This window comes from Lagenorhynchus albirostris, chromosome 6, assembly GCF_949774975.1.
Source record: "Lagenorhynchus albirostris chromosome 6, mLagAlb1.1, whole genome shotgun sequence".
Classification (NCBI taxonomy): domain Eukaryota; kingdom Metazoa; phylum Chordata; class Mammalia; order Artiodactyla; family Delphinidae; genus Lagenorhynchus; species Lagenorhynchus albirostris.
This window is the reverse complement of record NC_083100.1, coordinates 78,198,199-78,212,839: the sequence shown is the minus strand read 5'-3', so window position 1 is coordinate 78,212,839 and position 14,641 is coordinate 78,198,199. Positions and strand designations below refer to the sequence as shown.

General features: G+C 44.2%; 1 protein-coding gene across 3 annotated transcripts in view; it reads right to left on the bottom strand.

Moving 5' to 3' along the window:
• The window catches only part of CACNB4 (calcium voltage-gated channel auxiliary subunit beta 4), a 266,889-nt gene extending 252,457 nt beyond the window's left edge, over nucleotides 1–14,432 (bottom strand). For 2 of the 3 annotated variants that reach the window (XM_060152884.1, XM_060152886.1), the window contains exons 1-2: nucleotides 14,307–14,432; nucleotides 13,712–13,795 (exon numbers count right to left, since the gene is read on the bottom strand). In XM_060152884.1, coding sequence (XP_060008867.1) covers nucleotides 13,712–13,795; nucleotides 14,307–14,366 — 144 coding nt within the window. In that variant the 5' untranslated portion in view covers nucleotides 14,367–14,432. Of the gene's footprint in view, nucleotides 1–13,711; nucleotides 13,796–14,021; nucleotides 14,031–14,306 lie in introns of those variants that run through there. The other variant, XM_060152885.1, reaches the window with a different exon arrangement.
• Nucleotides 14,433–14,641: the final 209 nt, after the last annotated feature.

Sequence of the window (14,641 nt, the reverse complement as noted above, 5' to 3'; positions counted from 1 at the left end):
ACTTAAAAACAGAAATTCCTGCCTCATTTTTTGGAATATGGGGAGCCGTGCTGAACTACAAATGCTAAATATCCTTCCCCTATGAAACTAGGGGTACGCAGGAAAGTCAGTACTGAAAGCTCCTAATGCAGTGTTTTTAAATGATAAGAATCAATCTTGTGGTTCCACTCACCTCCAGCAAAGTTTCCATATGGCAACTTTTGTTATTCTTTATTATAGATTTAAGCCCCATTAGCTACTGCTCTTCCTGGTGGCTGTAATCATCATAATAGCAGGAGCTACACTACTTCTCAGCTGACTTCCTCTTAATAGCTTCCAGGATGCACATCTGAGAACCATCTCAGCACATTTCACAAATATCTCATTCTTGACAACCCACTCTATTCTTTGCAGATCCTTTCAGGCTGTATGCACGTGCCTGAAAGAGTTATAAATTCCAGCTCTATCCAAAATTATCTTTCCTCTTGTAAACCTTTCCACATCATCTCTTTGCTACATTCTATAAAGAATGCCTTCATCTAATACTTTCAATAATATTTGATATTGAATGACCCTATGTTTTATGAGTTCATCTCAGCAGCTAAGTGTCACTGGACTTCCGCAAACACTACAGAATATAGTGTTTTCTACCAAGATGCATGAACTGACCACACACACCTGCAGACACGGACGTGAAGCTCTATAATACTAGAGACTGAAGGAACCTCAGAGGTCATCTAGTCCACCCCACTCAAACCCCCGTTTTGCAGACAGGAAAACAGAGGCCCTTGAGAAATATTAATTCAGGTAGCCACTCCTGTATTAATACTTGCGTGGTGTCCCATAAATTCATTGTTTAGTCAGTTATTTGAAATTTGGTACATATTTTCTCATTAAGAAACAATGTTACAACAGAACGTTAGACTCCCTACAAAATTATAATTAGGATGGGTGGTGGTGATGATAATACAACAGTGAGAATGTACTTAACATCACTGAACTGTACACTGAAAAATGGTTATGATGGTCAATTTTATGTTACATGTATTTAACACAATTTTTAAAAAATTCTTATTTAACCCATGAAGTGGATGAAACATAATACAAGAAGGAAGAGAAGGAATGAATCCCACCATCTTGGCTGGGTCCACCTGAGGGTCCTTCCTTGAATAAACGTCTGATTAATTGCTTCTGCAACATCCACTTTCCCCTCCGTCTACCACTAAGCTCCCAAATTCCCTTAGGGAACTGGTCCTCCCCATTCTCAGTCTTAGCGGGGCTGACCCCATTCTCGTCTCCAGGAGTGGCCAACCACTGGCTTCAGGCAGTCCCCTGGCCACAGTACTGGTTCATGAGCCATTTCAGGCCAATAAGATTCAAGAAGTATATGTGTGTGTATGTGTGTGTGTGTGTGTATTGTGTTGTTTCAGAGGGAGGGTGGTACCTCTGAAAACAAACAAACAAAACCTTCTTTTCCTTTTTGCTGGAGCTACCATAAGAGAGCTAGCTCTTCCCCTGAACAGGGGAGTGGATGAATGGGAGACCCTGAGCCACTGTGGCCACTGCTGCCACCATGAAAAATGCCAAACCGAGGCCTGAGCGAGCACATAGAACTGAGCACAGAAGATCATGCAGTACTGGAAGAACTGCAGAGAAAGGGAACAGAAGCCCTGATGAAGTCATGAACTGGAACAAGCCATACCTGAAGCTAGCCAGACGTACTCCTGAACTCTTCACTAGCATATGCCAGTAATTCTCTACTTTGCCTTAACCAATTGCATTGAGTCTGTTTATTTGCAACTGAAAGATTCCCAACAGATACAGTTCCAGAACAAAGTTTGAAATAAACAAAGTGTGTTCCTCATTCACTTCCCTTTCTGAAACCATCTTCCACCAGCCACTGTTTTTCTCTCCAGGCACCCAGTGCCCTCCTTCTGTCCCAAGGTCTCCATTCTGATATCCAACCCAGGCCTGCACTAACTCCCAGAGTGCTTCAGGCCCCAATATTACCTTCCTCTTTCCTCTTATTTTTTCTATTCGCACCCCCATTCAAATTCATAAAACAAAAATTAAAAAAAAATACATAAATTACTATTAGTATCTTATCAATGAGACTAATGGGGGATTCAAAGTTTGGCCTTGGCTACCTCAAACTGTACATACAGGTCAACACGTATGCATGGGTGGGAGGGTCGCTGTTCAAAGCAAGTTTTGTGTACAGTCCTGGGGCAGAGGCAGAATGACGTCTGTTTCCCAGTGTAACCCTACAGTGAGATGCAGGCTGAAAGCACAGAAGCTGGCTTTACAAGGGGACATGTGAGATGCAGGGCACAGCAAGTGCCCCTCGAGGGCCCAGGGTTCAGAGTGTGACCCAGAGTTGAGAAAGTCTGGAACACAACCTGTCCAGAGAGGCTGAAGAGTATAGTGCTGTTAGTCACCTTAGAGATTTTGCCTGAGAAGCAGCATCTTAGTAAGAAGGAAGCAGTGTCCTCACAGATGAAGCAGAGCAACTGCAGCGGGAATAACCTCCTTCAAAGGCTTGTGGCAGCCGAGCTCAATAAGGGACAGAGTTGTGATCACCTCCTCGACTCAGAGATAATGGGCAGGCTATTAGGAGGCAAGGCGTTGCAGTCCTCTGTCTACAGCTAGGAGAAGTGAACAAGCAAAATGCAACATTATCAATGTCTCTACATCAAGACTTCCTTTCCAAGCTGCTTCTCCTTTCTCTTGCGCCATGTGATTAGTTAGTGACAATGGCCACACAGACCCACAAGGCTGGTGGGGCACGGGGTCCTTCAGGTTACACAAAGGAGAATTTAATAGGGAACAGTCAAAACAGAATGTCAGGGAGTGCCAGAGAAGGAGACCTGCAGCCGTATCACAGAACTTCATGGAGGAGAAGGTTCTAGAAGGGTTTAACAGATGGAAAGATCAGCATCAAGTGAAAATGGTGAGACCTTCTTCAAGGAGAAGGAATGGCATGACTGAGGGGGTGAGGGAAGAGAGCAGGAGTTGAGTCTGCGTCTGGGCAGGTGTGCTTGTAGCAGGGGCGGGTTCGGGGGGGGAGAGTAAGGGGAGAACACAGGTGTGAAAGGACAAACAAGACCCAGGGAGACTGGGGTCTCTGTTGGGAACCGTCTGCCTTGTTGAGGTGGGCTTGGGGACAAGAGTGAAATGAGCTTACCTGCAGGCAGTAAGTCAAACCACGATCACAGATGAATGACGAGAGCCCCTTAAGACTCCCAGGAACGTTCACAGTTTTAAAATAGGCTGCTCCTTAACCCAAATCATCTAGAAACTGTTCGGATTTCAGACAGTGGAGGAAGAAGAAGACAGGTGTTCTGGGGCAGGGCCCCAACCTATTCCCATCCACCTCTCCACACCCAGCCTGGGGGTCGGCTGGGCATCCACAGTGCCTCCTGGTTCTGCTCAGCTGCAGTCCCCATGGCACCGTGACGTGCTCCAGGGCCGGTTTCCTGCTATTGTTGTTGTGGCTTCAAACAAGGTCACAGCTGTGTTTGGGGGCCTGGACAATGGTGGACATTTTTAGTGTATTTTGAAGTAGGATATATTTAAGTTTTGCCTGGTCTGCACTTCTTAAATAACCTGCCACACTCATTTTTAAAATGACAGCAGGGCTTCCCTGGTGGCGCAGTGGTTAAGAATCCGCCTGCCAATGCAGGGGACATGGGTTCAAGCCCTCGTCCGGGAAGATCCCACATGCCACGGAGCAACTAAGCCTGTGCACCACAACTACTGAAGCCCGCACGCCTAGAGCCCATGCTCCGCAACAAAGAGAAGCCTCCGCGATGAGAAGCCCATGCACCGCAATGAGGAGCAGCCCCTGCTCGCCGCAACTAGAGAAAACCTGCGTGCAGCAATGAAGACCCAACACAGCCAATAAATAAATAAATAAAATAAATTTATAAAAAAATAAAGTAAAATAAAATAAAAATGACACCTGCGAATGGACTTAATGTCACTGAATTATGCATTTAAAAATGGTTACAGGGCTTCCCTGGTGGCGCAGTGGTTGAGAGTCCGCCTGCCGATGCAGGGGACACAGGTTCGTGCCCTGGTCCGGGAAGATCCCACATGCCGCGGAGCGGCTGGGCCCGTGAACCATGGCCGCTGAGCCTGCGCGTCCGGAGCCTGTGCTCCGCAACGGGAGAGGCCACAGCAGTGAGAGGCCCGCGTACCGCAAAAAAAAAAAAAAAAAAAAAAAAAAAATGGTTACAATGGTAAAGTTTGTTACATGTATTTTTCCACAATAAAAATATAAACATAATTTTTTTAAAAAAACACCAGTATCCTTCCTTTTTTTAACAATTAACACTTTTTACGCTTCCTATGTAACAGAACTATTAAACAAAATACTTGCAAATATGAAATTTGCATTTTACCAGGTGAATTTAAAGCCTGAGCATCTCTACTAATGTATAAGAAACAGTAATAATAATACCCATGGTACACATTATTCTTACAATGTAGATTTGACAGTTTTTTAAAAGATACTATTTTGTTTAATTTTCATTTTACATGATCAAAAGAAATATTCACAGTAAAGTAACTGAATAAGACACCCAAATGAAAAACAGAGCCTTCCCTAATCAGAAGGTCTTCCTACAACAACCAAAGGAATAAAAAAAAAAAAAAAATCCCCCAAAAGAAATCACCCCTCAAGCTTTCTGAAATTAGCAGAGAATGTTTGCAGCTGACCTATTTCTCGCCCACAGGACTATGTTGATAATTGACTTTTGTCCCCCAGGGAAGTGCTCAAATATAATTGAGCAGCACCTGCCACATAGAAAGTACAGTTTTATACACCCAATAATTCTCATAAATATTGTACTTAGCTTGGGACTCAAGCACTCTGCTTTCTCCTTAACTGTATCTCTCAAGGAAGAAATATAATTACCAAAGCTGAGTTATTACAAACATCTAGATAAAAGAAGTATTTTGAATTGTAAGTACCCAAGACATTTCTATCACTAAAAATTATTGAAAATGATGGCATTGATCACTTTTCTTTAATCCTGACATTTTTCTTTAATCCTGTCGATCTCATCCTATTACATAAATCCCTTCTATAGATGAGAGTCACTCAGTTTTGTTCAGTCTTGATGACAAGGAGGCCAAGGTCAGGGATTTGATTTCCATGCAGGTCAAATAGTTTTACCCCTCCCCCCAAATTCAGCTTTATGACCTGACCCTGCAATTCCAAAATAAATACAAATATGATCCACCCAATTCAACACCATGACTTGAAGTGTTGTCTGGATCTAGGCTTAAGGAAAGGCAAGTCTCCTTCCACAGGCAGGCCAACATTTGCATTTAGACCAGGGGCTACGACTGGAAACCTTCAGACTGGTGTAGAGAATATGCTAATGAAATAATCCAAAACCAGTCACAAAAGATCACATATTATTGTATGGTTCCAGTTACATGAATGTAATTTGGAATGAAATGTCCAGAACAGGCAAATCTATAGACACAGAGAGTAGATCAGTGGTTGCATAGGGCTGGAGGTGGGAAGGAGGTTGGGGAATGACAGCTAATGGCTACAAGGTTTTTTTGGGGGGTGACGAAAATGTTCGAAAATTAGATTATGGTGATAACAGAATACAGCCTCTGAATTCCTGAAAGAACGACTTCCTCATTTCTGTTCCACTCACACACACAAAGAGGCCAAATAAGAAAGGTGTGACCATAAAGCACTCCAACCTCAACAGTGAGGATTTTATCCACTTGTTTGATTTGGAAACATAATCAGCCTTTGAGCTGTTACCCTAGCACTAGGCCACTGGAGAAGGAAGTGGGCCAGGATGATAAATTCATCTACGTGAGTTATTATGCATTTCACTTACTGTTGGTCTTTCCTGTATTAAAAAAGAAATTGAAAAAAAAATTTTTCCTAAGGAGTTAAAAAATAATATCGTAACATTCAGACACAGTGAGCACTACAAAAGTTTACCATTTCTGGTGATTCTCACAACCTGAAAAAGATGCAGATTCTTCTCAAGTTTGTTTACAAAATATTTCCTCTCAAAACAAAGACTTCTGCTCCAGCAATTTAAATTGCAGCCCTGGAGCAAGATACCTCCACCAACAGAAAAGAACATAAAATGAGAAATAAAATAGGCACACTTTGTCATCCAATGATTACAGTGAAAATGATGAGAAAGATTCAGCAGATGTCCCTCAAGTTTTATGGCCCCATCTAACTTATACTTTCAGTAAATAAAGCACAATGCTGAATGTCATCCCTTCGGATTCCAGTAATTACCTCTGCTCTGTTTATGGGTGTAATAAGAAAGGATATAGTAAAGAAAGTAGGAAGTTTGCAGAGCGGCATGTTTTTCTAGTTAAAATGAAAACCATCTTCAAGGAATTTCAAAGCACCATCTATATTCAAGCCAGGTGTTGGTAATTCATCAGCCTTCTCGCTTTCTGAATGCCAGCTAAGGAAGCACACAGCTTGTCATTATTGTTACTTGAAAGCAATAAAACTATTCCCTTAAAATTGAATCTATAATTTAGCCTCTTCATTAGTTCAGGCTTCCAGTTCTCACCCTACCCCCCTCCCTGACCCCATTCACATGGTTGAATCCATGTAAAACGTCTGATGTGTCACTCTGTAGTCAAGTTCATAACTTACACTCTTCTAGAACAAAGAGTGTGTGTGCTACCTCTACGTTCTCCTGGCTCAGTTAGAATGAGGACATGTAACTGTGTGAAGGCAGGACCATACTGGCTGCTTAAATCGGAATGGGGTTTTATGGGGGTTCTTTACAAGATAACAGCCTAGCTCTTCTTGAGACTTATCAATTTGGTGGATTCTAATCTGGAGAGGTATTATCAAGAGAATGTGTCATTGGGGACGGTAAGGAAGTGCTCTGCACAGCCCACAGGGGAAATACTGGTGCAACAGCCTGGACTCAAAGAAAGTGAACACCATCCAGGGGCTCTGCCTATACCAGGCAGGGGCTCAGATGGTCCTTCTCTCACACACACACACTCTGGCTGAAAAGGGCAAGCAAGCAGAGAGGGTGGCGCTGTTCTAGGAAGCACTCCTCTCCAAAGCATTGCAGAGGCCAAACATGGAATGCGGCCTGCACGCTCCACTCCCCACAAGTCTGTGGACATTTCCTGGGGTCTTCAGTGAACCTGAGTGAGGTGCAAGCCCACTCATCCTGGTTAGGGCTTATGCTTTCTTCTGAATCTGAGCTGCAGAAATGAGACCAAGAATGGGCCAGACTCAGGGGACAATGATGAGCTTGGACAACGCCACAACCTCGGCCAGAAAAGATGGGCTAGAACTCGATCTGCTAAGCCCAGCTAACCCCACTGAGTTAGTAGGCTCATCAGGAGTGAAGAGACTCGTTTCTACAACTAGCTACTAACTGTAGTTTGTAGACAAAACTACATTCTCTTCCGCTCTGCCCTTGCTTTTTCCCTTGATGAAGAAACAGTCCCTGATCCTTGGTAACAACATTGTCTGGGGCAGCACGTGGAATAATTACAGGGAGAGGGCCACAGCAAAGCCAAGGTCATTTTCAGCTTCATTTTCACGCGGCGTCCTATAATTTTCTAGAAGGATTAAAATTTGAATCAGAATTTATGTAAGCTTCAATAAAATCTGATCAACCTAAACTGAAGGATACATAGTTCTTTATTCTATAAAAAATGAGATTTCGGGAACTCTGCACGCCACGAACAGAAACTCGGAGAAAAGCAAAAACGACTGCTGAACGGGTTAGCTGCCTAGTAATTAGATTTCTCAATCCGAAAGAAGCTTCATAAATTCAGTTCCATTTATTCAAGCCCAAGAGCCAGAACGCAGCACAGTTTGCCACAGAGGCAGAGTTCTGTTTTGTTCTATCAGATCTCAATTTGGGAAGATGCATTCCGGATAGAATTCACAAAGGAAATAGGTATAAACTTTTCCTTAAGGTTCACTGTCACTGGATTATATCATTTAGCAAGGACAGTCGACTTACAGAGCAAGTAAAAGCTTCCAATTTTGCTGATGAAAACGATTCATTATTATCTTCCAGGCAGCTAAAATATAATAATAGTTGTGCCAGTCCTGGCCTGTTTTCCTCAGATTCATCCTCTCCTTTTTCTGCTCTGCTTTCTGTCTCAGGGGGCCCATGGCCTGCAGGTTGTTTCCCAGACTCCCATGTCAGCTGGTGTCCAGGTCAGCCAGTGGGAGACAAGGCAGGGGTTGGGAGCACAAGAAAGGAGAAGCCAGAGTATTTCTCCCCATTTTCTCCACCTCAAGTGGCTTCTCTGACAGAGGCTGCATCTCCTCTGTGTCTCTTGCTCCTACAAACAGTACCCCACTGGTTCCAGCATCTACCAGGTGATTTTGGCCCCTGGGTTCTAGTTACAGTCTCCTCCCCTTGTCCTTGTACCTAGAGGTGATAGCAGCTTCCCGCTGTTGCTAACCTCTAGGTTTAGCTTTTAAGCCCTCCCCTCACCTGTTTAATCATGTCTCTATAATTCAAGTCCCTCAGCTGTAAAAACTCAAGTAATTTCATCTTCTGGTTAGACTGGCTAATACAATGACTAGTACGTTAGTAAGTAAACAAACAAACAAACTTCCATGAACCGTGAACCATGCAAACAAAAATTCCATCCCATGATAAAACTGGGAAAAAACTACAGTCTGCAGATTCTTCAGTGGTTGCTTTGCTCTTCACAGTAACCATATAAACTAGGAATATTTCTAGGCTCTAAGAGGAGTAAGTCCTTGTGTGTTTGTGTGTCTGTCGTGATTATTCAGGGATGAAGTGTGTTGTGGTGGAAAAACTGTAGAATCTGAGTGGGGGTCTCCTGTCTCTGTTCTGCCACTATCTACTGGTGTGACCTTGGTAAGGGCTTTATGTCCTTGGGTCTGTGTTTCATTCATCTAAAAATGGGGAATCAAAGTACTTTCCCTCCACAATCTCTTCCAGTTCTATAATTCTGTGATTCTAAGCTTATGGATAAATTTTGCATATATGCATGACTCCAAGTGTATGATTATTCTTAGAGCTGTGCACAAAGCCTATACCTTCTGTTGATGAATCTGCATTTCATCAGAGAAATGTGTCTATAACCAGTGCTCAAGTTAGAACCCAAAGAATATTTTTGCCAACTTGTTTTATTATAGTATCAACTTAGTACCTGAATGTGTTTTAGATCTCTACCTACAGTGTGGGTTCATTGAATTATTGTAATGATTATCTGATTAGCATAATCTGAAAAAAACAGCAGGAACCTTGCTTTAAGGTAGATGGTTCCAAAGATGGCTGCAACAATATCTTCCATTCTATGTGCTCCTTTGTAAGGTGACCTTGACACACCCCATCAAAAGATAGAGTCTATTTCCATCAAAAGATAGAGTCTATTTCCCCTCCCTTTGAAACTGGGCTATCCCTTTGATTTGTTTTGACTTAGAGATTGCAACAGAAGTGATGTCATATAGCTTTTGATACCAGGTCTTATAAAGTCTACAGCTTCAGCCTTTGCTTCTTGGGATGGTCCTGCTTGGTACCTAGCGACCATGTTGGGAAGAAGCTCAAGCAACCATGCTGAGAGGCCCAGGTAGAGGAAAAGTGAGCCCTCTGCCAAAATCTCTACTTGAGTTCTCAGCCAGCAGCCAGCACCAACCACCAACCACACGTGTGAGGCTGTCTTAGACATTTCAGCCTTCCCAGTACCCAGGTAACATCACACAAAGAAGAAGTGTCTGCTCAGTACACAGACATTTTTTAAAATGTTGTTGCTTTAAGTCACTAAATTTGAGGGAGGTTTGTTAGGAGGCAATTTCTCCAGATTAAACAGAGTTTAATATTGGAGCAGAACCTCATGTCTAAAATACATCAAGCTAGTCCTCCATTCATCCACTCCTTCATTCAATCAAATAAGTATTTACTGAACATCTACTATGCTAAGTGCTGAGGGCAAAAAGGAGACCAAATACAGACATGTCCCTGCCCTAGTGGAACTTGTTATCTGGATAGGGAGACAGACATTAACAAAAAAATCTAATTACATGTTAAATAATGAAATGTTAAATAAATCGTGATGGTACTATTGAGAACTGGCACAATGCACTCTGGGGTGAGGTAAGTGGCTAAGGAACTAACCTTAACAGGGAGGGTAGAAGAAGAAGTGAAGACTAAACTTAGGTCTCAAGGAAGATTAAAAAATCAGCTAGGCAGAGGGGAGAACAAGAGCCCTCCACACAGACAACTCAGCATGTGCAAAGGGCCTATGGCAGGAGGGAGGGTGGTGTGTTCAAGATCTGTGTCCAGAGCTTAGAGATCATGGCTTAAGATGAGGCTGGAAGCTGGTAGGAGCCAGGCCTTGTGAGACTCTGCAGTTCTCATAAAGGCAGACTTAACAAGGAGAGGTCAACAAACTGATCTCACTCTGATCAGATTTTCCTTCGAAAGCCAGTGGGGAGAAAGGTGGGAGTAACCCCAGTGAGAGTAACCTGTAGCATTCTACCACACAACCTGTATGCACAGTGCCACCCATGGGTATTTCATACACTCAGCACACATGGGCATTCTGCAGACACCCTAATTCCTTGCTACATTTCACCATATTATTTGTATACATCTATGTCTCCATAACTAGATCATAAAATCCTTTGGGTACAGAAGCTGTGTCTCATTCTTCTTTTCATTCCTATTCCACAGTACCTAGTGCAGTGCTAGGCACATAGCAAATATTTAATGTGTTTCCTAAAAATTTAAAACATGAATAAACAATCTATTCATAAACAGCCTGTCAAAAGTAATCTCCCGAGACAAAATTCTACAGCCTTTCTTGGAAAGCCATTCCGATGATATCAACGCTCTTCGGAAAGTCCTGCTGTAAAAGCATCATTCCTTTCTAATTGTAGCCAATTCTTGAGTTTCGTCCTCAGTGAAGACTGACAACAGCCCATCACATTTCCAAAGAACGTCTTTGTGTACTTTTTTTTTTTTTTTTGGCTGCACCGCACAGCATATGGGATCATAGTTCCCCAACCAAGGATCAACCCGAGCCCCTGAAGGGGAGGCTCAGAGTCTTAACTACTGGACCGCCAGGGAAGTCCCATCTTTGTGTACATTTTGAAGATCATTACTGGGTCACCCCTAGCTCTCTCTCCTTTCAGTGGCAAAATACTTAATCTTCTCACTTTTCCTCAAAGAAATAATTTAGCTGCTCCCTGGATTTATTCCAAAACCTCCATCCCTCCTAAATTGTGGAGGGCAGCAATCTAGGAGACCAGGAAACAAGGTCAAAGATGCCAGAGGGACTTTGTGAGCAGTCCTCAGGGGAGAGGCAGGCTCTCTGTCTCAGTCTGTTCATTTTCAGGCCAACTCACATGTGTACCTGTGTATGTGTGTGCACACATATTCATCTGTGCATATACACACATGAACACTGAAATTTTTTTACCAGCTCAAAGAATAAACACTGCTCTATTTGATGAGTTTGCCAGCTGTCCTCTGTTCTTTACCACCAGCCCAGATTTACCCATCTGATTCAACACAATCTTTTTTTTTTTTTTTTAGTAAGTGAAATCTTCCCCCTCCCATCTCTGTAAATGATATAGCAGAGAAATGAGCAGCACTGTTTTTATTGGTATCCTCACTATCTTCATCATGTGCAAAGGCATCACAGAGATTGTGAAATACATCAAGAATTTGAAAACAATAAGCCACTGGTCACTCTACAAATAATGAGTCTCTAGTAACATAAACAGCTGTTGTGCTTTTTAAAAAAATACTTTTTTGGCATTTGGGTGAAAACTGTTTAATTTAATTTCAAAATACACTGTTAAAGTTACCTTTGGAATCATTTTTCATCTCTTGTCAAATAAACAAAAATCCCTCAGTTATTTTATTGTAGCCATTATAGAAGTCTATATTATGCCATTTAAACAAGATCATATATAGGATGCGTACCGAACTGTAAGTGCTCACAAAAATTATGTATTATTTTTGGGCAGAAAAGTTAGTTAAGATTGTGTATATAATACAATTACAGCTAGCTTCTGAATTTAAATTAGGCCATCTTATTACACCAACAAATCCTAGCCTATTTTCAGAAAGACTTATGAAATATATTTGTTCCAAAAATCTGCAATGGTTTAAATTACTCTCGAAATTATTTAGCATGAATACTTTTTACATTTTTAAGCCAACACATACCAGCACACTTAACAAGAACTTATACATGCATTATCTCACTTTTTCATTTAAATTGAGGAAAGAATAAGAATATTACAAAGGATATTGATGGCTCTGTGCTTGGAAGAATAAAACATTAGTGAAGTGATGGTGTAGCTGAACTCAAAAGTTTTAGTCAAACAGCTCATGGAATACACTGCTGTATAATTAACATTTCTAAGAAGTTGCAATAATAAAACACTACCAAAAATAGGCACCTACAAAATAACATAAACAAGATCTCAGTCACCTAACTCAATTTTTGTAAAAGATGAAGAATGTCTTTGCTTTATTAAATACATAAATAATCTAAACACTGCAAAAAGGATAGAATACACTTTCAAATGAATTCAGAATCCAAAATATATTTATTTTTTAAATGTACATGCTTAGTACTCACTGGATTAAAGAGTCGTAGGAATAACTTCTGTTTCTGCAGAAAATGAATGCCTATGTAATCAATATTATGTAAATATGCTCTATGGACTTTTTAGGAGAGGTCTGAGTCCAATTCTGAGTCTAATACCCAATTCGTCAAGGATAATCTGTTTAAATTGATAACAATCACTACAGAAACACAGTGCAGCTGCCATCATAGGTTAAAAACACAATGATCTGAGTGACCCACAGGGAAAAAAACTTCCCAGTGTCACTCCAGCAGCCCACAGCGGAGCCTTGGGATAAAAACGTCGTGGTGCGATGACCAAAGTCCTCCCAGGGTACCCCGAACTCACACACCTCGACAGTTTCTGTTCCAAAGAGAGATCAAGGTGATTCCCTTTTGCATGATCTCTCTAGCACCCAGCAGCTATGTAGGGGTAGTTTCTTTGCAGCAAATTAAGGAGCAATTTCCTGTGTCAAGGTAAAAGGCACCTCAGCATTCAGCTGAACCGGCGATTTTTAGCACTGTCAACACGCACTAGAACCACGCAGAAGAAAACCCCTAAGAAAACAAACACTAAGTGTAGCACCACCGAGACCCCCGAAACTGAGGGCCGGCCTTCGCTTATTTCGATTTAAACCAGATCCGCTGTCTTTCCCTAACTGAGCGAACCAAATAGGTCCCAAAGCGAGACCAAACTTTCTGTTCCAAATGTCCTTCATTTGACCAGAGCTCGGAGATGACAAAGGAGAGTATTCAAAATAGGGCAAAATAGAAGAGCCCTCTCTCAGCCGAATCACAGCAGTTGTCCGGCCCCAGGGGCTCTGATCGCTCAAAGTCCAGTCACACGACTAAAACGCTTCCTCACGCATCCAAGGTGCAAAAAGAAATAACTTCCAGTCTTAAATTCAACGTCCCTGACCTAAACTAGGTCCCCGCCGGCTTGTGTCCACACCCACAAACTAACTTCCCAGGACCCGAAGACTTGGGAACCCGGGGCAGAGGGTGAAGGACCAGCCGGAGCTCCCGCCCGCGGCCGAAAAGCGACGCGCTGAGGCATTACCAGCCGCTCCGGCACGTGGGGGCCGCGCGCTCGGCTTTCTGCCCAACCTGCTCCCCTGCGCCCGCCTCCTACCTGTCTGAGGATGAAGCTGGTCGAAGTGGTGCTGCCATCGGATCTTTTCAACCTGCTCCTCCGGGTCGTGGTGCCTCGGGCCACCTGGACTCGACACACGGAGCCAGAAAGAACCCGGTAAGGACGGCAGTGTGGAACCGGGCGACCACCCCTGGCTAGAGTCCGCCTCCGGACACCAGATCCCCGGGGTCCCCCAGAGCCCGCACCCAAGTCTCCTCCGCGGTCCCCAGATACAGCCTCCACCCCACCCACCCACTCAAGCCTCGACGGCTGAAAAGGCGCCCGAGAAGAGCAGCCCGCGAGCACCCACCACATCCATTAACAAAGACTCTCAGGGTGCGGGGCCGAGTCCCCGGCATGGGCTGGGGAAGGCTGCGGGCTCCGGACCGGGAGCGCAGAGACCCGAACGAGGTGAGAAGGAGGAGGAAGAGAAGGAGGAGAAAGAGGAGGGGCGGAGGAGGAAGGGACGCGGGGGGAGGGGCGAGGGAGCGGGGCCTCAGACTCCCAGGACTGGGGGCCACGCGCGCCGGGCGCGAAGGCGGGGCGCTCTAGGGCAGCCGAAGAGGGGGGAGGAGGGGGGAGGAGGGGGCGGTACCTGTGAGGTGGGCGAGTGCGGCCCGTCCGCGGTCCCGTTCTTGGCGTAGGAGGAGGACATGGTTCACAGCCGCATGGCGGGCCCGGGCGCTGTGGGCGGAGGGCGGTGAGGCCCCCGGACGTTCGGAAGCGGGAGGTAGGGGAGGGCGGCAGGACTTCCCCACCCGCTCCCGGGACCGCGCCGGCTCCCGTGCTCCCTGCCCCTCCTTCCGAGAGCGCAACACCTTAAAGCGACCGAGACGCTTCCCCCGCGCCCACAGCGGGGTCCCGGGCAGCGGACCCCGCAGGCGCAGGTCCTGCGGAAGGGGCTTCTCGGAATCTCGCCTACCGGAGCCG